Raw genomic sequence first — 14,583 nt, 5'->3', positions numbered from 1 at the left:
CTTCGGTCTGGCATGCAGGGAATAATCATTTTCCACAAATACTCTGTGTTATCCCCATTTGAATACACTGCCCTTCTACCACAGTTTTGTCAGGATCAACTCCTCCTTCTGGTATGATTGCATCTTTGCTAATACAGGCCTTGGTTACTTTCCCATGGCCAAGTTTGGAGCATACACACAATGTGCCCTTTCAATTAACAAATTATGTTGTGGAATACTAGTCCAGTTGCTTATTTGTGCTTTCATAAAATTAATACAGTCCATTCCTACCAGTTTCCCTGGTACAACAGAAACACCTCAGTTGTTTTTCTGCATGCTCTGTCTTCTAACTCTTATTTTTGAAACAGTTCTTCTTAATCAGTTGTATACTCAGCCTGCCATTTCTTCATTTTGGAGTCTGATTTTTGCAATTTTATCACTTCATCTGAATAGCTGTTTAAAGCTTCTTCAAATTTTCCAAACTTTTGTTACTTGAGTTGATATACTGCTTCAATGTTTCATTTTGTTTTTATCAGTTCTGAGTACATTTGATTTATTTTTCCTCTAAATTACTGGAAGCCATCTCTTATACCAAAGCAGGAGCTAGCACTGCTTTTTGCTAAACAGCTCCAGGATTCTTCCCAGTCAGTGTTTTCTCTTCACCTTTGCTAGTTCATTTGTTTTCAGTTTCTCTAAGTTTCTTATTTGTTGGCATCCAGTCAGTGTACAACTGTTTCTTTTTTCACACTGGCAGAGCTGAAATTAAACTGTTGATCAGTATGCAGCCATTTTGGAAGTCAATGAATCACTGAAATTAGAGTCTATTACATTCTCTCTACAGCAATCTAAAAGTTCCCTTCAGAAAAAAATAGTGAACAGAAGGTCCACTATCCATTTATAAGTATAAGCCATAAAAAAAATGTCAAGAGATGGCCAACAGTATAATGAAGAATGCTGTTCCTCACTGTATTAGAACATCCATACTATACTGTAGCGGAAGAGACAATTTGTTTCCAGGGCTTGCACCAAAACCACTGCTACAGTGTCCATACAGATTAATGGTTTTAAATAAGTGTATCTGAAAAGTTGATTTATTACATACTATAACTTCCTTGTAATCAGTGGAAGTTCAGTCATAGCTTAACTATTTTGACAGATGATATATTCCCAAAGTCTGCCAGTATTTCTCCTTAGATATATTCTTAAAATGTAAATGAAACCATGAAGAAATTGAATAAAAATGTAGTTGTCTGATATCTCTAGCAAAACACATACTAAGAAAAACGTGTTTGCATGCTGATCAGACAAAAAAATGTAAATTTTTTTTCAGGATTTGGCAGCAAGGTTAGCCAAAATGGAAAGAAAGCTGTAAATGCGCATTTATCATCCTGAATTACTTATATTTCTAAAAATGAATTGAAGGATAATTTGTTTCAGAATAGTAAAAGGACAATCATGTAGAGAGACAGCCCTGATGCAAGGACTCTCTAAGTATCCTAATAATGGCCATTTACCCTTGCACTGCAGTGCAGCTGGATTTGGCAGGGACAATGCAGGCAGAAAAATGATTAAGGGAATGGGATTTGATTGCACGCACAAACAGCATTTGGGTAGTCAAACTCATGCCATCAAAGATGTCACCATGGTGAACAGACATCTCATTGACAGTGCTGTGCACAGAGCTAGCTAAAACTGCTGCTCTTGTACAAAGTAGCAGCTGTCTGCGTTATGTGCAGCATCTGCGGAAAAGAACAAATAGAGCAGAATATTATAGCCATCAAGGAGGTGCAGCACAGCCTCAACATATGGAATGCTTTAAAGTATTCTGCTGGTATATGTGAGGGGAGAAGTGCATGGCTTAGTACTTTATTATGTGGCGTAGATACTGGGGATGCGCTTGGGTAAAGGCGGTATCACAATTTATAGTGCTGCACAACTGTAGCCAGAAAGTCATCATTTCTACTTAAGTTGTAGATGGATTCATTAATAAATACTCTTGTTCAACCTTACAGTTTTGTGCTGCTGCTTTTATTTTTCAGGCATCAAGACTCTGCATTCGGGGTCATACTGTATCTGCAAGTTTACTGGTGGTAAAAGGAACAGTAATGGTATGTCCAATATGATGTAATGAGTCATCTATGCATGTACACAGCTAAAAGCACTAAAGAAATACAAAAACAAATAAAACAAGCACAGAGCTCATTCACCTTCATTCAGTACAGAAACGTGCCCACCTCTTATTAACTATACCAGTTCCCTAAAAGCAATCCCAAACTGTGTTCAGTTAGGTAGTTTATCAGAAGCACTGATGCCATTACAAAATGGGCATAGTCCAATATCTTGATGATCTTAAACAGAATTAGAACATTGCCATAATTGTATTAACTATTTGTTTTGAATTTGATATATGCAGTCTATATTCGTGGTAACAGCATATTAAAGCATGCTGTGCCTTTGCCTTTCCTAAGTGATTAGTGTTTGGATTTGAGGACATAGGATTGAATAATACTTAAAAAAAAAAAAAAAAAAAAAAAAAAAAAAAAAATTAAATGAGGTAGACAGTATAGACTTCTATTAGAATGGACAAAAATAATTTTAAAATTCTTTATGCTGTAGATCTGTTTACAAACGTTTTGGCTAAGTGACCAAACCTCAACAGCCAAGACAATTTCAGCTTCAGAAACACTGACGATAGAAGGGATATGGTCTAGGTTCAAGCCTCAAGCTCAAGATATGTAACATTCCTGTACACAGTCAACATATGAGGTAACCCCCCCCCCAAGAATGGAGTCTTTCAAATCCTGTTTTACAGAAAAAACCCACAGAACACTAAGTCCCTCTTCTCTCAGAAAATGGCAATAGAATAGATTGAGAAGACAAACACATCACTTCCAGACCTATCTTATTGTTTTGAGCTAAAAGCTGGATTTCTCAGACATGCCATAATCTAGTCCTCACTTATGTGGGATGCTAACAGATTATATCCCAGAGCTGGTCCATTTATTCTTCCAAAAGCTAAAAACTCCCGATACCACAAAGTCTTCTTTAATGCTGGTCTCAAACAAATTCCATAATATACAAAAGTCTTCTTCTCCTCCCTAAACATTGCTTGTTCCTTCTGAAATATGAAAGGCTGCCTTCTATGCTAAGCATTTCCATTTCTTACTGAAGTAGTTTTGGAGCAGTTTTCGTTAAGTAGCCACACTGCTGTTCTGCTGATCTGTTGGTGGCATGAGGATGTTGGCCTTGAATGCATCCAAGCTAATACAAGTTTGTTTAGCTACTCGTGCACTAAAAGGACCAACCAGTGAAAGGATGGGACTGAGTAGCTACTGTCACATGACCCAATACCGAGGAGACAGGTAGTGACTTCTGACCTCAGGAATACTTTGAGGAAAGGACAAATACAGCTCTTGCAACAACCATGTCTGAAGAGTATAATTCCACCCCTAAGGAGTCCACAGCAGTTCAAATGAGCATTGCATGTATGTGAAAGCATACCCAAATTTGGCTTCAACTTACAGCAAATTACACAAAACAATTTAGACAATAAATGGGGGGGGGGGGCACAAGAGAAAATAAGCTAGCAGGCAAATGAGGTGCAGTAGATACCAGGGCTGCAGGGGCCCTTGGAGGCACAAACATTCACTATGCTAGTTACTTGCTACTGTTGTGATAGTATAAAAATAATAAAAAATGTAGTTTAACTAAGAGTCGCACTGTATTTTTTGACACAGTTAATTTTAAATATGATACATGCCAGGACTGATCCTTCTTTGCCTTTCTTGCAAAATAACCTTAAAATACTCCCCCAAGCTCAGTATTAGTGTGTGCATGGATGACCTCTGTCTTGAAACCCTGTAAAATCAGAGCAGCCCTAGAAAAGACCTGCTTTCAGAGGGTACTTTAAGAAAAATAACTGATCCCTTATAGAAAGCTGCAATAATAATCCCCCAGCACAATACATTGCTTAACTCATTGCAGCAGAGTGACGCCTCCAGGTAACTCTGCAGTTACATCCTACTGATTCCTTTCAACATTAAATATTGCTTGCTCACATTTGCATCAATTATTCCAAATCCATGCTACATACAAAGTATTACAACATTTCATCTTAAAGCTTATCCACTGGCAAACACAACTATACTGAAAGCTGACCTCTGTCTAGTGCAGGTAAAAGCATATTAATCGTTGCACATATAATTTTAATTTACACTGACATATTTTTCATGCTTTTCTAAACATCTGAATGATCAAGCAGCACAGACTGATCTGCAATATATCCTTACTGCAGACCCACTAAACAACCTTCTGCAGCAGGTCTCTCAACAGATACACCTAGGTATCTCGATAGACAAGTCACTCTCCTTGCATTTGTAATGTTCCCTAAACATATGAACACTTGTCAGCTTTATGAAAAAGTTACAGGATTAAATATGCCCTAATGTAACATATGCCATGACATAAATGTTTTATACATTCAGATTCTTCACTTTGAAAGATGCACACAGATATGGCATGGCTGGTTTTGGAAGTCTAAGCTTCCTGTTCTGTGATTTAGGCTGCAGACATTACTTTATAAATCTATGAATGCCAACAAAGTGTTTAAAATTTGAGACAAGAGGTCACTGACAAATAACATAGTCATTCTTATTTTTATATTTTAAAATAAATGCATTAAAAATGCAGTAATCTATTTCAGAGAGTAATGTACAAAGATAAAAGAAAGTCATGTACATATAACTTACAATATTGCAAATATAAACAGTTCAGAAAATACCCCCCCAAACAGGGGTTGGCCACTTCTGTCCTTATTTTTTTCAACACACAGTCTCAGATAAAAGCATGCATCAGATTTTGTGAATTCATGAACGTTCAGGCTAAGTATATTCACTGATGTCCCCAAGGAAAGCACAGTTGGATAAATCAATTAAATGGTTTAATAATGAGCATGTCTAAAAAATGGCCATCATTATTAAGTGGATCAGTAAACATTCTGAAGTCGTAATGTGAGTGAAAAAGCTATATAATACTGTGCTAACTTTCAACAGCTATGAAATGTGCCATCATGGAATGCTAAAGTTATGAAGTAGTGACTTAAGTAAATGCTGAGAGAGCAGTTATGTCACGGATTGTCAAAATCATTCTGTAAGCTCAGCATTTTTTCAATGCTGTTCTTTAGTAATTAAATGAAGTGGCTAAACTTTTTAAATTTCTTTTTAGCATAAACGTGCATTAACAAGTAATTTTAGTGACAGATCAGTTAGGAAACACAGATATTTATTTTATGGATTCTGCAACATCAACTGGTGGCAGGTGGGCCAGCTGCTGTTTGTTTCACTGAACTGTAGGTTCATAGGTAGGTACTAGGCTATTGGCCCTGGGGCCTATACAAGCCCAGCCAAAAAGGTACCCTGGCTTTTGCCACCCAAGAAAATTATTTTCCTGTGCCACTGTGTAGCAGAGCCACAGAGGTGATCCCTGGGGTGAATTTCCTATTTCCCATCCAATCATCAAGATTTTTCTTGAAGAGTGCTAATGAGGAGCTTTGTTTGATATAGATAGGTAGTTTATTCCAGAGTATGGGAAGCCTCTGGGACAGGAATCTATCCCTCCGGCATGTATTCTTTACTGTGGTGACAAGGTTTAGGTCCCTAGAGCGTGTAGTTCAGAGGGATTGGGATTTCTTTAAGTGGAGCATGTCCAACAGCTCTGGGTTTGATATAGCTTTGTATGTTAGGCAGAGATCACTTCTGAGTAGGCGATATGCGACAGAGTAAAGTTGGAGTTTTTTGAGATGGTCTGCATAGGGCATCTGTTTGAGGTCAGTAATCCTCTTTGCGAGGCATTTCTGCGGCCTTTCCAGTTGTTGTAGATGTCTTGTGAGGTACATACCAAAACGGGTGTTGTTCTCTATAATGGGTCTAATGAGTGATGAGTAAAGGGGAACAATGACCTCTTTTTGTTCTGGATGAGAAACCTTTTGTGATAAGGTGTGCTACATAGAAGGATTTCCTGACTACTGTGGCGATGTGATTATCAAAGGAGAGACTACTGTCCACCTGTGTCCCAAGGTCTCATCACACTTTCGGTGTTAAGTATACTAACGCCTATGTTGTAGTTCATGGGTACAGAGTTTTTACCAAAGGGGATGACAATGCACTTTTTGGCATTGAGCTTGAGGCCATGGCTGTACTATGGCTTATAAACGAAGTAAACACAACTATGTTGCTGCTATAAACTGAAGGTGACTGGGTATCCGAAAACTTTATTTTAATTATACTGCCAGCCAGGTAGACTGCAACATTTCTAAGATGCTGCTAAAGTTACAAAATACAAAAATACAATACCTTGGCTCAACATAGTGGTGTTCAAAGGACTTCCCTCATAAGACTTGTTTAATGAATCATCTTCTAATGAAGTCTGTCCACTTTCCCTTTGTACAATACTGGCGCGCTGCCCTAGTGAAAAATGAATGTCAGTTAATTCACATCAAACTATGTCAGAGACATCAGAATATAAACCGCGGTAATCATGTACTTCATACCTAACAGCAAAACTAAATAAGAAATGTCGCATTATGATTTAGTATATCAAATGTTATACATACAAAAAATTACAAGAAAGCTACATTTCCCAAATGATGCATTTGTCTATATTTTAGTATGTCAGTGAATGGAGAAGCTGAAACTTTTTCATGTGATCTGTGAACAGAGGAGTTCAGTGCTGTTTAAGACTACATTATACCGTAGACAAGGAAAATCTTGGTTTCAACCCATCCTTGACTGGAAATTCACAGTATGGTTATGTAGCACACTGAGTATAGTGCGTCACTTATATGCACTCAAACAATAGTTGTCTGGTTGGTAATGCAAAAAATACCTCTCAATCTCTTAGAGCAAAAATTCTGGACAAAGCCTAAAATGATGGGGGGACAAATAGGGACAGATTTTAAATATTGTTCTTACAAACTTAGAAAGTTGATAGAATAATAGGTTTTTCATTAGCATGAATTTTTTGAAGCATGTGAAGTCAAACTCAAATATTTGTCATTATTTAATGACTTCACTTCCCAGTTATTTGCCAGATAGGTGCAGATTTTAGGAGGAACACACCAAAAATATGAAGCAAAAATCTGGACATTCTGGGAAAATCTGTACAGTTGAGGGGATGAAGTCTGCAAATGAGCTCCATCTTCTATTCCAGGGCTGGATTCCCACAGCCGGAGTTGGCCTGTTGTGAGCCCCTGAACAAGTCACTGAGCCAGGCAGTGCTCTGGGTTAATTGGGAATCTCGGCTAGGCCTCTCCAAGATCTAGTGCACAGTATGTCTAGTATCTGACGATGAGTCTATGGTTACCCTATAATATAAACGGATTTATCAATTGGAAGAAATAACTTACCACAAATAGGAAGCAAAGTATTTCTTAAGTCTTTACATGTGCTCTTTTATTCTGCTTGTATTATAAAGGTATGACATACCATTCATCACACAGCATTAATTCATTTTTTGTTTTTTGCAGCTGCAACCTGCACATTTTTATATTTCTAACAGTAATAAGCATCTTCAACAGTAGGCCTCCAGCTGATCAGTCACATTTGAAATAGATAGGGAAACCACCACATGTAGCCTGTGTGCTCAATATGGATGCAGTGTAGGGGGGAGGGGTAGACCTGGATTATAATTATACCTGGTAGGCAGGCAGATACATGCAAACATGCACTTTGAAAAGGTACACCATCCAGAAGCTCCATGCTATGTAGAGGATAATGATGGCTGCACATGGGCTACTACAGAGTAGTTCAGAGACAAAGGCAGTACACATGGAGTGCATTTATAATAGTAGAGGTTGTGGCAGGAAGTATATACATCCAGATATTAAGCATGGACTTTATGCATTGGCATTAAGGACAATGCAGGTCCCTCGCACACAACCCCCATCATGTGTGCATCTGACTCTTTTGAAGTGGTTGGGTGGATTTCATTTCTAGACATATGGAACAAGTGATAAACTGATGAATACTCCCTTATATGCTTCATTCATGAAACAAACTAAATGGAGCCCACTTCCAATGCCTATGTACTATGCAGCATTTGCATGTCTTAGACTAGTTTTCTAAGAATGACATCACTGTTGCGACAGGTTCAAAGTCCTGCTGGTCTTTTCTAAGGGAATTACAGTCCACATTTGCTCTCTAGAGCTAATATGGAATAAGTGTGCTCCATCATCATCTGCAGCACCTTATAAAAAAAAATACTTTTATTTTTTTACTCTTCTACAATGCGTGTCCATGTGCACACATATACAATCCACTCTTTATGCATCTAGCTGCCGACTGCATCAGTCAGTGCACAGCTATGCATGTAATTATGAGCCTGTGGAGTTGTATGCATCAGGGCTTTGCCTTACATTTGGGTAACACTGTGCTGATATGATGCACCACAATCTGTATCCTGTCTGAGTAACATACAGCTCACTGAACTGATGGCTTCTCACTGGACAAATGGGTTGTCTACTAACTCCTCCCCCAAGCTGAGTGACGCCATCCAGTCTCCATGACAACCGTGCTTGCTTGCCATACACTGAAACTCACTGCAGCAAATATTTCCAGGTAACTGTTTTGAAATGGAACCAGGCCAGCATAAAGCTTTTAAAATCCCAGTATGGGAGTACACAGGTTATGTTTAACGATACACCTAAGTAAATGTGTATATTTGGTTTACTGCTCTCATCCTCAGAAAACAAACATTTTAGCCTGTCCTTGTTCAAAGAGCATATTTTTAAATTTCTTAATCTTCAGTCAAAAATAGTCTGAAAATCATGCTCACAGAATCATGCTAACACCCATCATAAAGTCACCTTGTCTTTTGTAATTTCAGAAATCTTCCTTTAGGCCACTAGAAAGACTGTACCAATTAAACTCTATAGCGGTACAAGTAGCAGGAAAGGTATTAGCAAAGAGAAAGTCAACAAATGAAGAGCCCTGGGCCAGCATATGAATAAATTAGACATGCTAATGCATGACAGATATCATTATTTTAAACTGCAATCATTTAATTGTCTTGGGAAAAAGAAGGTATTTCTGAGCCTGCAGTTGTCTACTAAACTGATAAGACCCAGCAGATGACTGATGGATGGATGAAATCAGTCATTCAAACATTCATAAATCCTAATTTGACAGCACAACAAAGTACGCTTAATCATTCTAACATTCTGAAACCATAACATGTCCACTAAATGCCTACTTTGGAATTATGAAGTATGCTTTACTAAATTATTTTGTTATTGAAAACAAACACAGACATGGAGCTTTCATTTTCTCTTTACAGTTTGTCCCTATCTTAGAAAGAGCAGGAACTGTGTCTCATTTTCGGATATCAAGAAAAGTGAAAACAAAAATCTGAAGAATGTTATGCATGCATTTTGGGACTGAATCTTGCAGGGGGTTATTTATAAACACATAACACACTAACCAATCCTATTTCTAGCAGGATTGCTCACTGCATTATAAAGGATTGATTCAAAGACCCTTGTAGCATTACAATGCCATGCAGCTTCCAGCAAGTAATGCTACTTCAGTCTGCTGGATAGCATCACATTCAAATGCGACAGTTTGTGGGGGTCTATATTACTTCGCTGAAAGTTATTTTCAGCAAACACCTCTTTGGTGACACATTCAGCGAAAACCGCTTCTGCGATTCGCTGGATTTTCCAAGGGCAATGAAAGAATTGCCCCATTGCACAATAGAACTCGCAACTAACTAAATCAAACCCACCCTAGTGGGGGGCTTCACCCTCCACAGCTCCCTAACTATATATACAAACTCTGAGATCGTATTACAGTAGGGAAAAGGGCAAAGCTGTGTACTTTGTCAGCTACTTCATTGCTCAGAGAATTCAGAGATCATGGAAGTGATTTTCGCTGAATACGTGTCGACGAAGAGGCGTTCACCAAAAATAACTTTCGGCGAACTAATATAGACCCATTTGTGGGTGTGGTAAGGTAAATTTGCCATGTGCTCTGCCCTGGAACCTTACATTGGGATCAAAAGGGTAGAGCAATTCAAAAAAAAGAAAAACTCAACTGCAGTATTTCAGATTAGTGATCCAAGAAGATGCTGTATACTTGTCTATGGCAGTAGCAGATCTCAGTGCAACATCATGAGTGTGTTGCTGTGTGTACAGGAATGATTGCTGCTGCATTGGTGTGTGTGTGAGTGTAGGGGCATTCTGGCTTGTGCATCCTGAGACAGTGAAATACCCTGACCCAGAAGGTTGGAAAAATGGTTAAGGTGTTTACCTTACAGACACAAGGTTCAGGGTTTGATTCTCACATGGAGTAAATGTTAACTAATTAGAAATCCCAAAAAACGAAAAACAACAAAAGAAGGTCGGTTTAGCCAGAACGGGAGCATGATCATAGCCATGAGGAAGTTCGGTACTGTTTTTAAGTTGTGCTTGAAATATATGGTGGTGTCTTGTTTTAAGATGCATGGGATGGAGTTCCGGAGCTTAGCAACATCGGCTGAGTAAAGTTCATTGCCTGAACTGCTGTGATACTTTGTCCTGGTCAGGCGGTACAGGTGGTATTTGTTCGGTTAGTGTTGATTCCCAAGAGAGGAGCAAGTACTACTTCAGGATGCCTTGTAGTGATGGGCAGGTGTCAGGTGTGTGTATTATTGCATGGGCAGTAAGCAATCGGTAGTAGGTAAGGTAATCTGGTAGTTTGAGCCAGTGTAGGTGCTTTAGTGTTAGGCAGAGATGTTAACAGTTAAGTTAGATGTAAACTTAGTTATTTACATTGTAGCAAACTTCTAGTTTATATTTTAACGTGTCACAAAGATTAGTCAGGATGGATGCTACACAGAGAAGTGAAGGAAGAAGGCAACATGTTGCTAAAGAATTCCTAGAGGAGTTGATGAGAAAGGGCTCATTTTGGCAGAATCAGCCGAGCATTTGATGCATTTTTGTGATAACTGAAAATATGACCATATCACTCAAGCTACTGTCAGTTACGGCACCAAGAAACTTTGTGCTGGAAATTATTTCAGTTTTAGTATTTGCTGATGTGATTTTGAGGGATTATTTCTCTACTGACAGGGATCTCTGTAAAAACAGCATTATTTATTTTTTAAGTATATAAAAGTAGTTGGTAGTCAACTAGCCAGGCCTCAATTAAGGAAAAGGAGTCCTGGGTTATCTTTTGGAGCAGCTGTAGAACATACAATAGTGGCAGCATTTACTTGTACTATGGAGGCTTCTTTAATAGCTTTATGAAGATTATTAGTTGGTTTGTCTTTCGGCTTTTTCCCGGTAAGGGGTCGCCACAGTGGAACTCCGGTCCGCCAACGATTGGCAGTAGATTTTTAGAAAATGCCGAGGTGCCAGCTCGACGCCCAACCTTCAATGAAGGCATGCCCATTTACGCACGCATGTCTTTCAAAGGCTACCCAACCACGGGGAGGACATGAAGACTCCACACAGAAGTCACTCCCAAGCCATGCAGAGAATCGAACATGAATATGTTAAATACTACAGGGCCTAAAATACATCACTGATGTACTCCAACAGAGGCAGACAGAAAGGGTGAGATATCTCCATTTCCATTTAATAGCCTGGAGATGTTGGTGAGATAGCTATCGCACCAACAAAGGATGAATGGGAGAGTCCTAGGGAGGATAGTACATGGAGCAGACATTGGTTTGAAAGAAAAGGCAGAATACTAGGTTGTTGGTGTTTCTATTAGAGTTTATGATTTTGTTAAAACTGAGTAGAGCAGTAGTAATGTCTTCGTGAAGCTGGAAATCATGTGTTGAATGGTGGATTGGAGATTGTTATTGAGAAGATTGGACAGGAGCTAGGAGTGAATATATTTTTCTAGTATTTTTAAGAGTGGAAGTAGAATGGCTAAAGGTCAGCAATCGAAGTTGGTGGATATTGATCTTTATGTAGAGGTATGGATGTGGGATTTTTTCAGACAGATTTCTGCAACAGATTGGTTTGATTGTAGAATCAGGGAATGCAGTAGCACTTGCAGTGATTTTATGATACGAGACTCGGATAGAAATTTTTAGTTTCAGCAGGTGTTTTTGGTAGAAGAGGTGGATACTGATTGAAGGAGAAAGGATTTTGGTGGTGACTAATAGTGTTTGGGATAGTGAGGCAGGCAGGTGGTTTGTTAAGAGGGTAGCGTGTATGAGATGTATATTGGCTTGGGCAACTATAGGGTCCAAGTTGTTGTTGGTAGTTGTTGAAAGAGTTCTAGCCTGGGCTGGTTGTAATAGTCTTTTGCTTCTGCTCCAGAAAAGCCTGGGGGTCTGTTGGGGGTTGCCTTGAAGCTTGGAAAATTATCTAGTGTTGTTTGTTCTGATTTTTAGTTTAGAAGGGTTCCCAAGCTGTCTAAAATATTGCCATTTTTGTGGTGCGTTGTCAGCAGGCAGTGCATTACAAGCATCATCTCTGTTTAGCATGAGATGGTAATGAAGTAGGGATGGATTTGCTTCATTTGGATCTGGTGGGATCTAGTTCTTTTAGTATGCTAAGGAATATGTTAAATTGAGTTATGGTGTCATCTAGGGGTTAAGTATTTTAAAATGGCACAGTTGTCTTTGTTGAGGTAGCTAGTAAATGTTTCCTTATTGGAGGATAGTAATCGCACATTACAGTGTATGTATTTATGTGCATGATTAGATTGTCTCATGGCAAAGGTCCCTAGATGGTCACTGATGGTGGCAGATAGGCAGCCAGAAGTGATAACTTTTTAGGGGGGGTAGTGAGGATGCAATATACTGTATAATCCCTTTTACTGCATTTATCTACTCAAGTAGCAGTAGTGATAGTTTGGGCAAAACAAGAGATTGGTAAAATCTAATTGGAATACACCCCCAGCATTGACACGTGCAAAAAAAATCCTGCTTTCCATAATCTCACTAGAAAATTCTATACATTTCTAATTTCACAGAATATGTAGAACACACATGGCTGACGTATTCATTAATTGTAAAAATAATTGGCAGAACACTACCGATTTTTTTTTTTGTGGGGGCAATATAATCATTATGAACCACACAGTTTCAAACTTGTCCTGAATTGTGTTTTCTGGACAATGAAAGATACGAGTTAGGAATACTTTATTTATTCAAAAGTGCAATGTCATATGTAACTTCAGAAGTATTTTGTTTAAATTATATTTATGATTAATAAATAAAAATGTATGCAGAAAAATCCCAACTGAAAGAAACACGATCAAATAAAAAATGGTTAGATAAAACACCAAACTGTTTTATTCCAATACTTGACAATACGGTAAGCGCTTTCACAATAATTCAATATTGCTTCATCAGACCAAGAGTAACAACTAACATGGATCCTTATATAACATTTCTGAAGCTCAAAATTTAAACCAGCCATTCAGGAGTTAACAGATCAGAAATCAATTACAATTTAAAGACAAAGTAGCTAATTCCTACTCGGTCAAATGTATAAGACATCAAGTGACATCGTAGCTTCTAAACCAATTTTCCTATATTTCATATTTTTGTAAAAACAGATGAATAAAATAAATAAAATAAAATATATAAAAACATATAATGAAATATATATATATATAAGAAATATATATGTCAAATATTTATGTTTACTAAAAATGTATATAAATAAATTCAGTGCCTAATTATGAATGCAAATACAACCATAATATTCATCTAACAACAAGACGAATACATATACAATTTACAAAGTTTAACATGTAACTACATAATATAACTACATGCAAGTATTAAAAACATTTCTTGTTTATTAACCCTTCTAGACTTCGGAACACGTTTCAATGGGATGCTGTCATTCAGACAGTGTCCCCTATGAGAGCCCAAAAGTAGGATCCACTGCAGTTCTAAAGTTTCAGTTCTGTTAACTATATCTCCCATTCTTACATTCTCATCCACTACTTTCAACACTTGAAATAAAAATGTATGTTGTGATCCTTCTTTTAAAGAATGTTTCGCTAACGCACTATATTCAAGACCCTTATTAGTACAATATATATGATCCCTAATGCGGTCTCTAAGATGTCTATTTGTTTTACCTATATAGAATTTAAAGCAAAATATGCAATATGCACAATATATTACATTTTTTGTACTGCAATCAGCTTGCGTTCTTAATTCCCAGAGTTTTCGTCTCTCAGGATGTCTAAAAAATCTGGACTCATCTATATGTTGGCAGTGGGCACATTTCCCACATTTACGTGTCCCATTCAAATTATTCAGTGGGAAAGATATTGTGTTGGTGTTTCCATTACATAATATTTGCTTCAGATTCTTTTTATTCTTGTATATAAATTTAGGCTGACACCCCACTATAGCTGCAGTTTCAGGATCTGTAAGAATAGACTAATTTTGTTTAACAATCTGTTGTATGTTAAAAATATTCTGAGTGTATATAAGAATAAATGCTACCTGATCCAATGTAGATTTCACTTTTCTATTTATGGGTCTATCACTGTAATATGGATGGGCACAATCCATCCTCTCAATCACCTCTCTGTGAGTTCGAGTGATCTCGTCTTTGTCATAACCTCTGTTCTCAAACTCAGTAGCTAATTG

General features: G+C 37.8%; 1 protein-coding gene across 3 annotated transcripts in view; it reads right to left on the bottom strand.

Annotated features, from left to right (window-relative positions):
- Window positions 1-14,583, bottom strand: part of LOC122804506 (synaptotagmin-like protein 2) — a 3,492,381-nt gene that overhangs the window by 2,067,623 nt on the left and 1,410,175 nt on the right. For 2 of the 3 annotated variants that reach the window (XM_044074423.1, XM_044074438.1), the window contains one exon: window positions 6,330-6,440. The exons of the other annotated variant lie outside the window; for it this stretch is intronic. In XM_044074423.1, the coding sequence (XP_043930358.1) occupies window positions 6,330-6,440 (111 nt within the window). The remainder of the gene's footprint in view (window positions 1-6,329; window positions 6,441-14,583) is intronic. 3 annotated transcript variants of the gene reach the window in all.

This window comes from Protopterus annectens, chromosome 1.part1 (assembly GCF_019279795.1).
Source record: "Protopterus annectens isolate FY-2018-M chromosome 1.part1, PAN1.0, whole genome shotgun sequence".
Lineage (NCBI taxonomy): Eukaryota > Metazoa > Chordata > Ceratodontiformes > Protopteridae > Protopterus > Protopterus annectens.
This window is presented reverse-complemented; position numbering and strand designations above follow the sequence as displayed.